Consider the following 14,899-nt stretch of genomic DNA (forward strand, 5'->3'; position numbering starts at 1 on the left):
ATGTTTTATTTTTGCTTCCAATTTTTATATACTTTTCAATATGGTATTCTCTGCCTCTCTTCCTTCTACTACAAATTATCCTGAGTAGCATTCTCTTTGACAGTTTTATCTTTGAAAATAATTAATAATTGATCATCTAAATATAACAATATTGTGATATCATGCAGCAAAATATACCAATATTTAAGATGACAACCTAAAGCTGTCAGCTTTTTTTCAGTTTTTCTGAAATAATTTTTTTCCTTTATTCTAGATGAAATCTTTAAAGTTAAAAAAATAACCATAAAAGCTCTGCAGATAAAAATTTGCTTTTAACCAGAGACATTAAAATTAAGAACAAATAGACAGTAACCAGAGGGGAGATGTGAGGGGATAATTGGGGGGAAAGGGTGAAGGATTTTCAGGAACAGCTATAAAGGACACATGGACAAAACCAAAGGCGAGTGGAATCAGGGGAGGGAGGTGGGGATGGCTGGGGTTGGGGGGACGAGGGGGAAAGGCAGAAAACTGTACCTAAACAACAATACAATTTTTTAAAAAATTGCTTTGAGCTTCAGCCAGTATTTGATACAAAGAAGATTTTTTACTTTGTCTAAACTTCATATCTGTCTCTCCATTTTCTTTTCAGCTTATGATAATAGTTTCAAAAGCTGTAATCTCTTTTTCCTCTTTTGAATGTTGTGAATTTGCTCCTATGTAGTTTTCGCTGCAACATTGAAATTACTTGCCTGTAATGGTATTTACAATGACTCTGAGTATTGCATGATTAGCATATTTTATAAGCTGTCATTGCATGTGTAAACAACTATTTTTAATTAGGATAGAGAGATAGTTGATTAATACACTTTATTGTATTTTTTAAAATTGCGCTTTGTGTTTCCCTTTTAAAGGGATAAATTAAAGGAAAAAGCAAGTTAGAAAACATCAAAGGAGAATTTAAGTGTGTTGTGTGTTTTGGGTAGGTTTGGAAGCACCATCGAATATCCACGAGGGAAAAGTTACCGACTCTTCCATAGAAATTCTCTGGAATCGAGCTGGTGGGAATTTCCAGCATTATGAAATCACATGCATAAACTCTGCTGCTGCCTTCATGGTATGTTATAAAAGGCTCTTGCAGGAATTAAACTGGAATCTTTCCTACTGAATCCAATATTACTACATTCTCATATTAGACAGTAGTGAAATTAAATAACCCCCAAGCTTTTTGGCTTGTGTTCGATTGTGGAACAGTTCTCAAGTGAAAACTTGCTCTTTTGGATTGACAGGTCCAGAAAGTGGTGCAAGAAGCAGCAACATTCTGGAACCTGGAGCCTGCCACAATGTACACCTTTTCAGTTCGCACCGAGAAAGAAGGTTTTAAAGACAGTGCTCCTGACATAAAAGAAATACAGACAGGTACAGCTATGTAAGCACATCAGGTCTTATTCAGTGTTCACATATTTATCTCTTTCAGAGAAGCTTTAGTGAATAGTACATTCTTTCTAGATCTTCTTTATTGGCCAGCAATGTCCTCTATCCTGTCTTTTTTTCTGTTTTCCCTTGCATGGCTGAGCACAACCTCTTTCGTGTATGTATTACTAGAGAACAGGGTGACTGATTGCCCAGGGTCTGGTCAAACTCTTTATTTCTGATTTAATTTCTCCATTGTTCAGTTAGGTAGACAATGAAGTGCCATTTCCCCAGTGTTAGGAGCTTACTCCCAATGGCAGATGGTATTCTATTCCATGGCAGTTGGATGGAATAAAGGATGATTAGGAAGGATGCACGTGAAATGTACGTTTTTACATCTAGGTGAAGGAAAATTGTCAGCTCCTCTGCTGAAATAACTGTTTTGGTTTTTCTTGACCCTGATGCTCTATATAAATATTTAGTATTTAGAAACTGGTCATGTCTAGTATTCTTTTACTGTCATAACAAGAAATAGAATGGAGAGATAAACTAGGCAATTTTGTTCTTTTCTTATTTATGGGAAAATTTTAGAGAGGAAACAAAATATATATTATGTACTACTTAATTCCACTTTTTCCTCAGGAAAGAAAGGAAGCATTTCATATTTAGATTGCAATTAACTTTCCTGATGATTAGTCTTGTTGCTATTTGATATTTAATTAGAATGAGTCCTAAAAACCATTCAATATTTCTGAGGGTGGTTGTTGTACAAGACCAAGATATAATCTCTTTGAACATTTTAGAGGCAAGGGAAATATTGAGTGTAATACTACTGGACACATATTGACTTTATTTAAAAGTTTAAAATGATTCTTGCTGTTTTTTTAATCTCTTTTGACTCTAAACTGTTCCTGTCTGCTAAGAAGAATAAAAGGAATGCCTTGGTTACCCTCAGAGTTTGAAGAAATCCTGAGATTATTTCAGGGTTGTTTTAAAGGGGGTGCTTAGTGAGGTAGAAAATGTTATTTTAAGTGTGTATTTTAAATGCTACAGCCCCAAGTGCAGTTGAATTTCTGAACCATAGTAGAAACTCAAGTGCAATAGCTGTTAGCTGGCCTTCACCTAGAAGTCTTCTGGACGGATTCATTATTTCCATATCCAGTGAAAGCTTAATGAAAGAAGAAATGCTGCCTTCCACAAAAAGGTATGGTAATGTTGAAAAGAAATTATGTCAAGTTACATGGAACACAAGGCTAACATTTTATATATATTTTTATAAACTATGTGAGTGGCTTAATATATATAGAAATTAGAAAACTTTGTAAGACAACTTTTTAGACTATAATGTGATTAGAATAACTGATGTATATACTACATTTATTTCTACAAATAGATAATAATAAATTATTTCAGGGTATTGTCATGCTTATGTGTGTAATATACACTCTTTGATTTGTGTAAAATTACTTTATGTTAGAAGCTATGCTTTCTAATTAACCATTAGTGCTTAAGCATATCAAATGGTTTTCATGATAGACAATAAAAACAAAACTTATATATAAAATTCTTTTGGTAGTGTGAGAAGACAGAGTTTTCCAAATGTTTCTGAACTAAATATCCTGATGTGTGACTTTCCTTACTGTGTAGGACATTCACATTTGATAGCCTTTCTCCAGGGACTGACTTTTCAATTAGTGTTATAACTACCAAAGGGCCGAAGAGAAGCCATCCCACTGTCCTCACGGTTAGCACTTGTAAGTTCATTTTATATTTAATTAACTTTTCATGGGTAAAATTAAGGGAAATAGTTGTGTTTAAAGCCAATATGTAATTTAAAATGAATGAACTTGGAAGTGGTTTATGACATGCTTGAAGAGAAGGAGCACTGTATTTACATGGAGAAAGTCTGAGTTATATTCCTGCCTTTATTGCTTATTAGTTATGGGACCTTGGGCAAAACTATTACATTCTCACTTAGAAAATGAGAATAATTATTTCTGCCTAGCTATAAAATCATGTTACTAAAGTGAAACTTAAAGTTCTCAGTTGAAGTTCAAAGAACCCTGAAACCCTAGGGCACTGTCATTATTAAATACTCAGTATGTTTCTAATATTTTGACTGTATAACATTTTATGAAAAACAAAAAAAACCCTTGGAATATGATAAAAAATAAATGGTATTGTGTTTTCAATTGCGTTACCTGGGTTCAGTTTGCCTCTTTTGACCTCATTAGCATCACTGACGTGTCTGAGCATACTGAGACATTCCGAAGAGCCCTGCCACTTGTGGGTCGTAGTTGTGTGAATGTTGCTCCAGTGCCAGTGAACTCAGAGTGTGAGAGGAGGCTTAATTTCAGAATTTGCGTGCAGAGGAAGGGAAAGCCCTGGGAAATGTAGCAGGAGTCAAATCAATTCCTGGAAAAGAAACTAAAAAATTCGAGCCCTTGTATATCGACATGGTCCTGTGTGCTTGAGTTAATACTTGGGTCTCCCCAGATTACCTAAAATGTAGGTTAAGGCTCAGAGGTGGTGATAACTCATTATTTAAGGTAAGATTTAACTCAGGTATCTAACTCTACAACTGATATGACACTGCTACCTCTCATAATGACCATTCCGATTAAAAAAATTAGAAATAGATGAGAAATAACTTGATTTTTTAAATGATAGCTCATTATTTTAAATCAGTGAAAGCTGCTTAGATTGGAGTTGTGTTGTTCTAGTAGTCACCGTCGTCATTGTCATCATTGTCATTGTTGTTAACTTGACCTTGCTTACTCTTTGTCAGAAACCTTGTTAAGGATATGTTGTGACTTATTTAATTTTCAATGATAACCTTTATCCTGTCAATCATAATAGATGCATATTTTTTAAAAATGAGGAAACTGAGGATGGGAAAATTTCAGTAGCTTATACAAGTTGACAGAGATTTGAATCCACATTTTCTTGACATCAAATTCTGTCCTCATAACCACTCTGCTTCAGTAGAGGAGCCTCTGTTATAGGAAGGACTGACTCACCCCATTCTTGGCTCTGTGACTTTCTACAAAGCGTCATTCCATGTGGACCTCAAGTTCCTCATCTCTGCACTGGGTTTAAGAATATTTTCTATATTTTTAGAGGTTGTTGCTTTGGCTTTTTTTTCTCAGACAAGATTAGAAATCTTTATCTTTCCCACTTTATAATTTCATTTGTGTCTTGTACCATATATAATTTTTTATTTTATTGTACCTCCCTTTCTTTGAAGCCACCTCAGATCCATTTAGAGGTAGATGAAATATTTAAAAAGGTAGAAAACAGAGCCAAAATATGTTAAGAGAATAATAAATTAATTATAATAGGAAGGAAATATGCATCACAGGAAATGGAATAAAAAAGATTGTGAATCAGTCAGGCACATTTAATTCTGAGCTGAATTCCAATAAAATTAAACCAGCATGTAAGTAGGAACAAAAATCTCATGCAAAATTTGAATTTAGAGATGAAATTATTTCAATAAAATGTGTATTACTTTTTTCCAGTTAAGGAAAGTAATGCAACATTTCAATTTGAAATATAAATTAGAAGTAGAGACATGTTACTGATAGGAAAATAAGTTTCTAGAACCTTCTCAGATAAAAATGTTTAAAGGAAAAAGGAATTTGTGAACTTAAGGAAGGAAAATAGAGGTATCTCTTATTTTGTGCAATACCATAAAATTTGAAGTTAAAAATACCAATTGTAATAGCTGTATACTTAATTATGCTGTGATAAAAATAAACGTCAATACCCATCATTCATATAATTTTACTGTGGAAACAGGATTTCTAGAAAATTCTTTTTTCCCTTCCATTGTAGAGATGAAGAGACTGAGGCTCAGGGTAAATAGCTTGCACAAGATCACACGGTGCTAAAACGGACTAGAAAAACCTAAGTATCTTGTCCTCTTTGTCACAGTGTGATATCAAAGCTTTTCAGTCCAGTGTAGATAACATAATGTTAGAACTTTTTTTAAAGATATCATTTCTGTGTCTTCATCACCTTAGATCCAGACCCACCATCTGATTTGCTGATTTTTGGGCAGGAAGAAAACACAATATATTTGTCTTGGAAACTCCCACAAGGAGGCTTTGAAAAGTTTCAGGTAAAGAGCAGCGCTATTGTCATACAACCTGGATGTTTACTAAGATCTTATATTACTCCTTCTTTTTGTGCTTCATTTTACATTAATGGTTTTAGAAATCATAGAACCACTCCTTAAATGTAAGATTTTCCTCAAAGCAATTCTTCTATTTACTGAATTAAAAGTATAAAGTTGTCATGGTGTTCAAATTTAAGTAAAAGCTGATACTTGACTTTATATTTTTTAATTTTTTTATTGTTTATGCTATTACAGTTGTCCCAATTTTCCCCCCTTTGCCCCTCCCTCCAGCTCACTGCCCTCTCCCACAGTCCATCTCCACTGTTCATGACAATGGGTGATACATGTATGTTCTTTGTCTAATCCCTTCACCTTATTTCAACCCATCCCCACTTTCTCCCTTCCCTCTTATAGCTGTCAGTCTGTTCCATGTTTCTGTGCCTCCGATTCTATTTTGCTCATTTGTTTATTTTGTTCATTAGATTCCAGTTATAAATGAGATCATTTGGTGTTTGTCTTTCATTGACTGTCCTATTTCAATTAGCATAATAGTCTCCATTTCCATCCATGCTGTCACACAAGGCAAGGATTCCTTCTTTTTTTATTGCCATTTAGTATTCCATTTTGTAAATGTACCACAGTTTTCTTATCCACTCACATACTGATGGACACTTAGGCTGTTTCCAAATCTTGGCTATTGTAAATAATGCTGCTATGAACATGGGGTGCATATATTCTTTTGAATTGGTGTTTTGGGATTCTTTGTATGTATTCCTAGAAGTGGAATTGCTGGGTTAAAAGGCAGTTCTGTTTTTAATTTTGTGAGAAAACTCCATACTGTTTTCCAGTCTGCATTCTCACCAATAGTGCACTAGGGTTCCCTTTTCTTCACATCCTCACCAACACTTGTTGTTGGTTGATTTCTTGATGATAGCCATTTTGGCAGGTGTGAGATGATATCTCATTGTAGTTTTAATTGGCATCTCTCCGATGACTTGACTTTAAATGAGTTTGAATTTTCAGTGGAGATAGATGTGTGCATACATAGTACCAAAAGGTGAATAAAGGCATGATGGTGCTGGAGGATAATGCCTCTGTGATAGCACTGGCCAGAATAGCAATTCCATCAGTTAAAGCTGGTGATGTGCCACAGGCTCCCTTTCAGCTCCATCCTACAGATTTAGTTCAGAGTGGAGACTTCCAGCCCAGAAGGGATAAGAGTAGCTGTACATAGAAGCTACTTTTCAACAATATCTATAAGGTAAATGTCTACATTTTCAGTACTTTATTTTTAATAATGTAACCTAGCATTATGTAAGGATATCTTTTACACACCTGTATGGTTTGTACTGATAATAAGCTTCCAGGGACAGCACTGTTGCTTTGTATTCTGTGGGGGCAAACAACTATTCCATACTGTCATTGTGGTGGAAAATGGCAATTTTAGTTTTAAATAACAGAAAACAACCTGGAATGGTTTAAGCAATAAAGAAAATTCTGTTGATAGGTGTGCCTCATGGAAACTAAGGAAAAGAATAAAACTAGGTACTGGGAAGAAATGGAATCAGATATTTTAAGTCCACTGAGACTCCAGGGATCATTTTCTATTCCTTATGTTCATCTGCCTTAGGTTTTTTGTTTCTTGTTTCTTGTTTCTTGTTTCTTGTTTCCTGATGACTGTCTTTCTCTGTTAAACAATCCATGTAGTGCGTGGAAGAGTGCCATACAAAATTTTCAAGTACAAATGGTGCATTACCAGCTACAGAGAACAGATTCACCCTAGATTCCTAAGAAAGGGATTGTGATTATTCCAACTTGGATGAGACACCCAGTTCAGTTCTGGTCAACAGTGGTTGTAGGTTTCATCTCATATTAAAATGGTGACAACAGGTCTGTGTATAATGGAGGGTGTAAAGAGAATCATTAAGATTTGGGCAGATATGACAAAAGGTGTTTCCTATAAGTAAAAAGTAATGTAAAATTTAATAATTTGTAGAATTGATGCAATCTGAAAGGAACCAGAACAATAAAATTACCAGACACTTGAAATAAACTAATCAGTACATCTGGGTTTTATATTTGAATATTGATTTCTTAACAATAAGAAAAGGTAATGGGCATTGAATGACTGATGAACAAATCCACCTTTATTTACAGTATCATCTGCTAGAGGCAAGAGGGATGTGGTAGGCAGAATAATGGCCTTCCAAATATCTACAGCCTAATTCCCAGAACCTGGAATATAATATCATAAGGCAAAGAGAAATTAAGGAGCAGATGGTTGGTATTAAGTTTGTTAATTAGTAGGTTTTAAAATAGGTAGATTATCATTTATCTGGGTGTTTCAGTGTGATCAGAAGGATCGTAGATGTGGAAGAGTAATCTGTGTGGTAGAGATGGAAGGAGACCATAAGCCACAGATTATAGATGGTGTCTAGAAGCTGGGAAAGGTTTTTATTTTTGTGGGTGGGTGTTGAGATATTATTGTCAATGTTTTCTGATTAACTTATTAAAAGGATATATCTTAGGAATTTAGACAGATGAAATGGTAAGGACTTCGAATGTCTCTGATAATTTTAATATTCTAGGCCAACTCTAAATCACAATTTGACAGTAGTCAATTAACGATTCAACTTTTTAACAAGCAACTGCTAAGGAAAAAGATTTTGCTGCTGAATAAATTAAGAGAAATTTGATTAAGATATGATTTTTAAGGGAATCAAATATATCATTCTATTCTCTCCTGAGGCTAGCTGGAACCAACCCCTGCTATAAAATTTCTACTTCCTGCTTGAACAAGAGTGCATGCCATAGGTTCCAGTGTTTTACAGTTTCCTTGGTGTCCAAATAGTGATAGTTAGAGCATTAGTGACTTGTGTAGTTAAAATACTTTAATCTATTTAGACCACCAGTCTTTAGCTTCCATTTGGTGGCTTCACAGTGGAAATAAACTGTCTACCAGTATATTGGTATAAGACATTTGTGGCTTCTGGTCAAGACAGCAGCATAAGTAAATGCAGTACTTGAATCCTCCCACATCCACAACAACATCAAAATTACAACTAAACTACATAAAACATCATTCAGAACCATCTGGAATCTAGATTAACAGAAGTCCTGTAACTAAGGATGGAAAGAAGAAGCCATGCAGAGACTGATAGGTGGGACAGAGACACAGAACAGTTTGGTCCCACACCCACATGTGGTAGTTAAAAAATTGGAGGGATATCTTGGCTTAATAGGTTTCCTCTGAGGAGTGATGTGACCCAGCCCTACACCAGGCCCCACAGCTGAGGTTCTGGGAAGAGAAGTCCCCAAAACTTCTGGCTGTAAAACCTAGTGGGGATTATAGGTGAATGAGATGGAGGGCTTCTGGAGCTCCAGGAAGTTCCCCTTACAGAGCCTGCATGGACTTACTTGGACTCATTTGCTCTGACCTCCAGTGCTGGGGCACCAGGGACATGTAAGGAGGAACTCAGTTGTCTGGCTTCAAAGCAATGACTGGAGTGGTACCTTTCTCTCAGATGGAGGTATTGGTAGTGACCATTGCTCCTTTGCTGAGACCTCCCCCACAGAGCCAGCAGATGGGTACCATATCTGAATCTCTATCAACCTGGCTAACACTGTTCAGCCTGCCCTATGCTTCTCTGAGACTCTGTCCCACTCAACTCGCAGGCCCACCCAAGCTGTTTACAGTGGTTTTTATATACAAATGGCTTGTCTTAGCTCATGATGCATACTTTCCTAAAACTTCTCAAAAGTTCACAAATCTCAAACAAGTAGCATCTGGCCTCAGTGAGTCCTGTACCTCTTGCTAAGTGGTCTCAGGACTAACACTAATAGCAGCCAGCACTAACAGCTTGGCCTCTCCCAGGCACCTCCAAGCCTAACACAAGTAGCAGCCATCTGAAGATTGCTTTGTAGGTCATGCTGAGTAGCCCTGAGCAGGGCACAGGTGGCATCTGATCTTGGCTTGCAAGTCTTGGGAGGCATCAGAGCCAGCACACCCAGTGGACAGCTTCAGACCATGCCAAAGTACCACCCAAACACCTCCACAATTAACACACTCAAGAGAAAGACTCAGAGGGCACCAGAGACCCACTGAAATAAGTCCTGCTCTGTGCGGCTGGCCCCCCTGAAACAGCTCCCCTGAAGTGGTCACTGCCATTCTTTGCAGTTGATTGGCCTGGAGATAAATCATTCCCATTGAGAGCAGTCAAGACTTACCTACAATAGAAGGGTGCACATAGTTTATTGTGGGGGGTGGGGCAGGGTGGGATGCACCTGGAGTGCTGAGCTGAAGTGACCTGAGAGGTTGAGCCACAGGACCCTACAAGACACCTACAAGACACCAGACTAGTAGTCTGGTCTACTACATAAGACCAAACTACCAGGAAATAGAGCAGCTTTACCTAGTAGATAAAAACAAACACAGGGAGGTAGCCAAAATGAGGAGACAAAGAAACGTCCCAAATGAAAGAAAATAACAAAACTCCATAAAATGAACTAAACAAAATGGAAACAAGCAATCTACCAGATGCTGAGTCCATGACAGTCTGATGTCGTAACACTGGGTGCTCAGTGAACTTAGGGGAAGAGTAGATGAACTTAGTGAGAATTTCAACAAAGGGATATAAACATAAAAATGGAGATAGAAAACACTAAAAAGAACCCATCAGAAATGAAGAATACACTAACTAAAATGAAGAATACATCACAAGGAATAAACAATGGAGTAGATGAAGCAGAGGATCAAACCAGCAATTTGAAATGTAAGAAAACAGAAAATATCCAATAAGAACAGCAAAAGGAAGAAAGAATCCAGAAAAATGGGGACGGTTTAAGGAGTCTTTGGGACAACTTCAAGCATACCAATATTTGCATCATGGGGATGCTGGAAGGGGAAGAGAGAGCAAGGAATTGAAAACTTATTTGAAAAAATAATGACTGAAAACTTCTCTAATCTGGTGAAAGAAATGGACATACAATCCCATGAAGTGAAGAGAGTTCCAAAAAATATGAACCCCAAGAGGTCTGTACCAAGATGTATCATAATTAAAATGTCAAAAGTTCAAGACAAAGAGAGAATCTAAAAGCAGCAAGAGAAATGCAGCTAATTACCTACAAGAGAGCTTCCATAAGAGTATCAGCTGATTTCTTGACAAACTTTGAAGGCCAGGAGGGATTGGCACACAATATTTAAAGTGATGAAAAGCAAGGACCTACAATCAAGATTACTCTACCAAGCAAAGCTATTATTTAGAATAAAAGGACAGATAAAGAGCTTTTAAGACAAGAAAAAGGAGTTCATTATCACCACAGTATTACAAGAAATGTTAGTGTCTTCTTGAAGAAGAAGATGGAGAAGAAAAAGGAGAAGAAGAAGAAGGAGAAGGAAGAGGAGAAGGAAGAGGAGGAGAAGGGGAAGAAGAGATAAAAATATGAATAATAAAATTGCTGTAATATATATCTATCATCCATATGTTCATTGCAGCATTATTTACAATAGCCAAGATATGGAAGCAATCTAAATGTCCATCAACAGGTAATTGGATCAAGAACTGGTGCATGTATACAATGGAAAATGGAATATGACTCCATTATAAAGAAGAATGTCGTTGCCATCTGAAACAACATGGATGAACCTAGAGAGTATTGTGCTTAGGGAAATAGGTGAGACAGAGAAAGAAAAACTGCCATATAAATGTGGAATATAAAAACCAAAATAAATGAACAAGCTGACCAGAAACAGACTCAGAGATGCAGAGAACATTTTGATGGTTGCCAGATGAAAGGAGATATAGGGGTATAGGTGAAAAAGGTAGAAGGATTTAGAAGTACAGATTGGCAGTTACACAACAGAATACTCATGGGCATGTAAGTATAACACAGGAAACATAGTCAATACTATTGTAATGACTATGAATGATGCCAGATGGTTAGATTTGTCAAGGTGATCACTTCATAAGTTGTATAAATGTCTAATCACTGGGTTGTATACCTGAAACTAATATAATATTGTACATTAATTGTAATGGGAAATTTTTGAAAAAATACTTTAAAACTGCATATGTATTACTCACTAGTTAAGTTTAAAATATTTAAGTAATTTTATATTATAACTTATTAATATTAATTATTAAATAATATATATAGAAAGACATTTTTATAGATCTATGTGTAAAACTTGTATAGAGGGTAAAGGCTTCTGTGGTTCTCCACTATCTACCTAATGTTATGTCTGCTGCTTATTGTGATCTTTAGAACCAATGAGTGACTCCAACAGCCTCTCTCATCTTCTGTTTTCCATGTACTTCACATTTCAGCAATTGTATTGCCCACTATTATATATTTAATATTTTTTGGGCTCTATTCTTTGGTCATACTGTTCTTCTTACCCGACTACATTTTCCCCATGTTTTTCCTGGATACTTTAAGACCTTTAAGATACTTTTCTTTAAGACCTTGTTCAAGATCCAAGATGGAGGCATAGGTGGTTGCACTGTACCTCCTCGCGCAACCAAAACTAAGGACAACAAGAATTTACAAACAAAAAAAATAACAACCAGAACAGAGAGAAATGAACCGAACAGAAGTCTGAATACCAGACATCCAGTCTGGTAAGGAGGGGCAGAACCGGAGGCCTAGGGAGAGGGGTCGAGGGGTCCCGGCAGGAAAAATTAGTGGCTGGCAGACGCACGAGTGCAGGGTGCAAACCGCAGTTGGTGGACCCTAGAAATGCAGGGACAGCTGACGGACCTGTGGCAGATCCTGGGCGTGGGAGGCAACGAACAGACCCAGGGAGCCGAGCAAGGCAGCTGGCTGTCTGTAGCCACACATTTGAGCACAGACAGACTGAGTAAAAGCAGCAGCGTGACACAGACTGCTCAACCCAGGGACCCAGTGCCAGGAAACAAAGCCTGAAGGCACCGATTGAAAACATCTGTGAAAGTTGAGGCCGGGAGATTCTCTCAGCCTCACGGGAGGGTCCTTGTAGAAACCCACAGAGTCCTAGAGAGTGCATGAGCCCATCTGCCTGGGAACCAGCACCAGAGGGGACCAATTTGCTTGTGGGAAGCGGCAAGGGGGACTGGAGTCCTGGTGAGAGCAAGCGGGTGCCCTTGTGCCCTCTCGAACCCCACCCCCACATACAACGTCACAACCCAGCGAATGAGGTGCCCCGCCCTGGTGAACACCTAAGGCTCTGCCCCTCAACATAACAGGCGTGACCAGACCAAAGGAAAAAAAATAAAAGAAAAAAGATGGCTCAAATAGAGTTAAAGGCCCCAGAGCCAATTTTTTTTAAGCGACCGAGAAATAGCCAACCTATCAGATGCACAGTTCAAAGCACTGGTGATCAGGATGGTCACAGAATTGGTGGACTTTGGTCATAAATTAGATGAATGAATGCAAACTACAATAAGTGAAATGAAGAAAAATGCACATGGAACCAGTAGTGATGGAAAGAAAACTGGGTTTCAAATCAATGGAAGGGACCAGAAGGAGGAAAGGAACAACCAAACAGAAAAGAATGAAGAAACAAGAATTTAAAAAAATGAGGAGAGGCTTAGGGACCTCCAGGACACCTTTAAATGGTCCAATATCCAAATTATAGGGGTACCAGAAGGGGAAGAGGAAACACAAGTGGAAAAGTTATTTGAACAAATAATTTTAAAAGAGAACTTCCCCAATCTGGCAAGGGAAATAGATTTCCAGGAAGTACAGAAAGCTCAGAGAGTCCCAAAGAAGTTGGACCCAAGGAGGAACATGCCAAGGCACATCATAATTACATTATCCAAGATAAAAATGAAGGAGAGAATTCTGGAAGCAGCAAGAGGTAAGGGGATAGTCACCTACGAAGGAGTTCCCATCAGACTGTCAGCTGATTTCTGAAAAGAGACCTTGCAGGCAAGAAGGGGCTGCAAAGAAGTATTCCAAGTCATGAAAGGCAAGGACCTACATCCAAGATTACTCTATCCAGCAAAGCTTTCATTTAGAATGGAAGGGGAGATAAAGTGCTTCTCAGATAAGGCCAAGTTAAAGGAGTTCATCATCACCAAGTCCTTATTATATGAAATGTTAAAGGGACTTATCTAAGAGAAAGAAGATAAAAAATATGAACAGTAAAAAAAAAAGACATCAAACTCACAGTTAATAACAACCACACCTAAAACAAAAGCAAACTAAGCAAACAAAGAGAACAGGAGCAGAACCACAGAAATGGAGATCACATGGAGGGTTAGCAACAGGGAAGTAGGAGGAGGAGAGAGGGGGAAAAGATATAGAGAATAAGTAGCATAGACAATAGGTAGAAAATAGACAGGGGGAGGGCAGGAATGGTGTGGGAAATGTAGAAGCGAAAGAACTTATGACACATGGACATGAACTAAAGGGGGGGAATCTGGGTGGGAGGGGGTGGGCAGGGTGGAGGGGAGTGAAGGGGGTAAATGGGACAACTGTAATAGCATAATTAATAAAATATATTTTTTTAAAAAGACCTTGTTTAGATATCATTCCCTCCACAAAAATTCCCTTAACACCATTTATCAGCTTCTCATACTAGAACATTTAGTATTGTCCCTTAGCTGCTGTCTTTTCTTCATGTCTATATGTACTTTTTCACTGAACTGTAGTGATTCTAACTTAGAATTATTGTAAAAATCTGTCCCTTCCTTTTCATCCCCATTTTACATGCATCAATTCAGATCCTTACCATTGTTGCTGGTTCTGTCTTTCCTGAAGGATCAAGCTGACCTTCAGAAAAATTCTAAACCTGTTGAACCATCATCTCATTACCTTTTTCTGCACTCATCTTAAATTCCAGACTCATATTGTGAATGCATTAGACACTTTACTCCTTCTTTCTTTGATAGTACATACCTTGTTGAAATTTAAATATCTGTGGTTTTTTCCTCCCTGAAATGATCATTTATGTATTCTTTACTCTGGCCATTTTTTGGAGGGGGAGATGGCTTCCCCAGCTATTTCTAAAAATAGTTACTTTCTTCTTTGACCCATACAACTTATTTATCATAGCATTTATACAATGCACTCATTTTGATGTCTGCTCAGAAACAGACATCACAACACATTAGGTTTCCACAACACATTGAAGATTCCTAGGAAGGGACAGGCTCATGTAGGGGTGTAGTGCAAAGGGAAGAAAATAGAAGGGCAGAAGGGTTGACTTCCAAATTTTATTGAAGATAGAGGTGAAGCTGGTGTAGAGGCTTCCTGGAAGAACTAGAGGCCATGCTGTTTGAAAATTTCCCTGAGCTTAGAGGCACAGGGAGCTAGGCCCTTCTTATCTTGGTTGTGTAGATATGGGGTAGGCTGGGAAAAGGAGCAGGGATCTAAAAGTTGTCAACAGTCAGACATAAAAAAAATGGA

The 14,899-nt window shown here is 37.6% G+C and overlaps 1 protein-coding gene across 1 annotated transcript in view; it reads left to right on the top strand.

The window, feature by feature from the left end:
* LOC123822834 (tenascin-R-like) overlaps positions 1-14,899 on the top strand; it is a 36,336-nt gene that overhangs the window by 12,457 nt on the left and 8,980 nt on the right. Inside the window, exons 4-8 of the mRNA XM_045844980.1 lie at positions 963-1,093; positions 1,266-1,395; positions 2,443-2,593; positions 3,037-3,143; positions 5,415-5,512. Of these exons, the coding sequence (XP_045700936.1) occupies positions 963-1,093; positions 1,266-1,395; positions 2,443-2,593; positions 3,037-3,143; positions 5,415-5,512 (617 nt within the window). The remainder of the gene's footprint in view (positions 1-962; positions 1,094-1,265; positions 1,396-2,442; positions 2,594-3,036; positions 3,144-5,414; positions 5,513-14,899) is intronic.

The sequence above is a fragment of the Phyllostomus hastatus genome, unplaced genomic scaffold (assembly GCF_019186645.2).
Source record: "Phyllostomus hastatus isolate PE091 unplaced genomic scaffold, TTU_PhHast_1.1 phas_contig_432, whole genome shotgun sequence".
Lineage (NCBI taxonomy): Eukaryota > Metazoa > Chordata > Mammalia > Chiroptera > Phyllostomidae > Phyllostomus > Phyllostomus hastatus.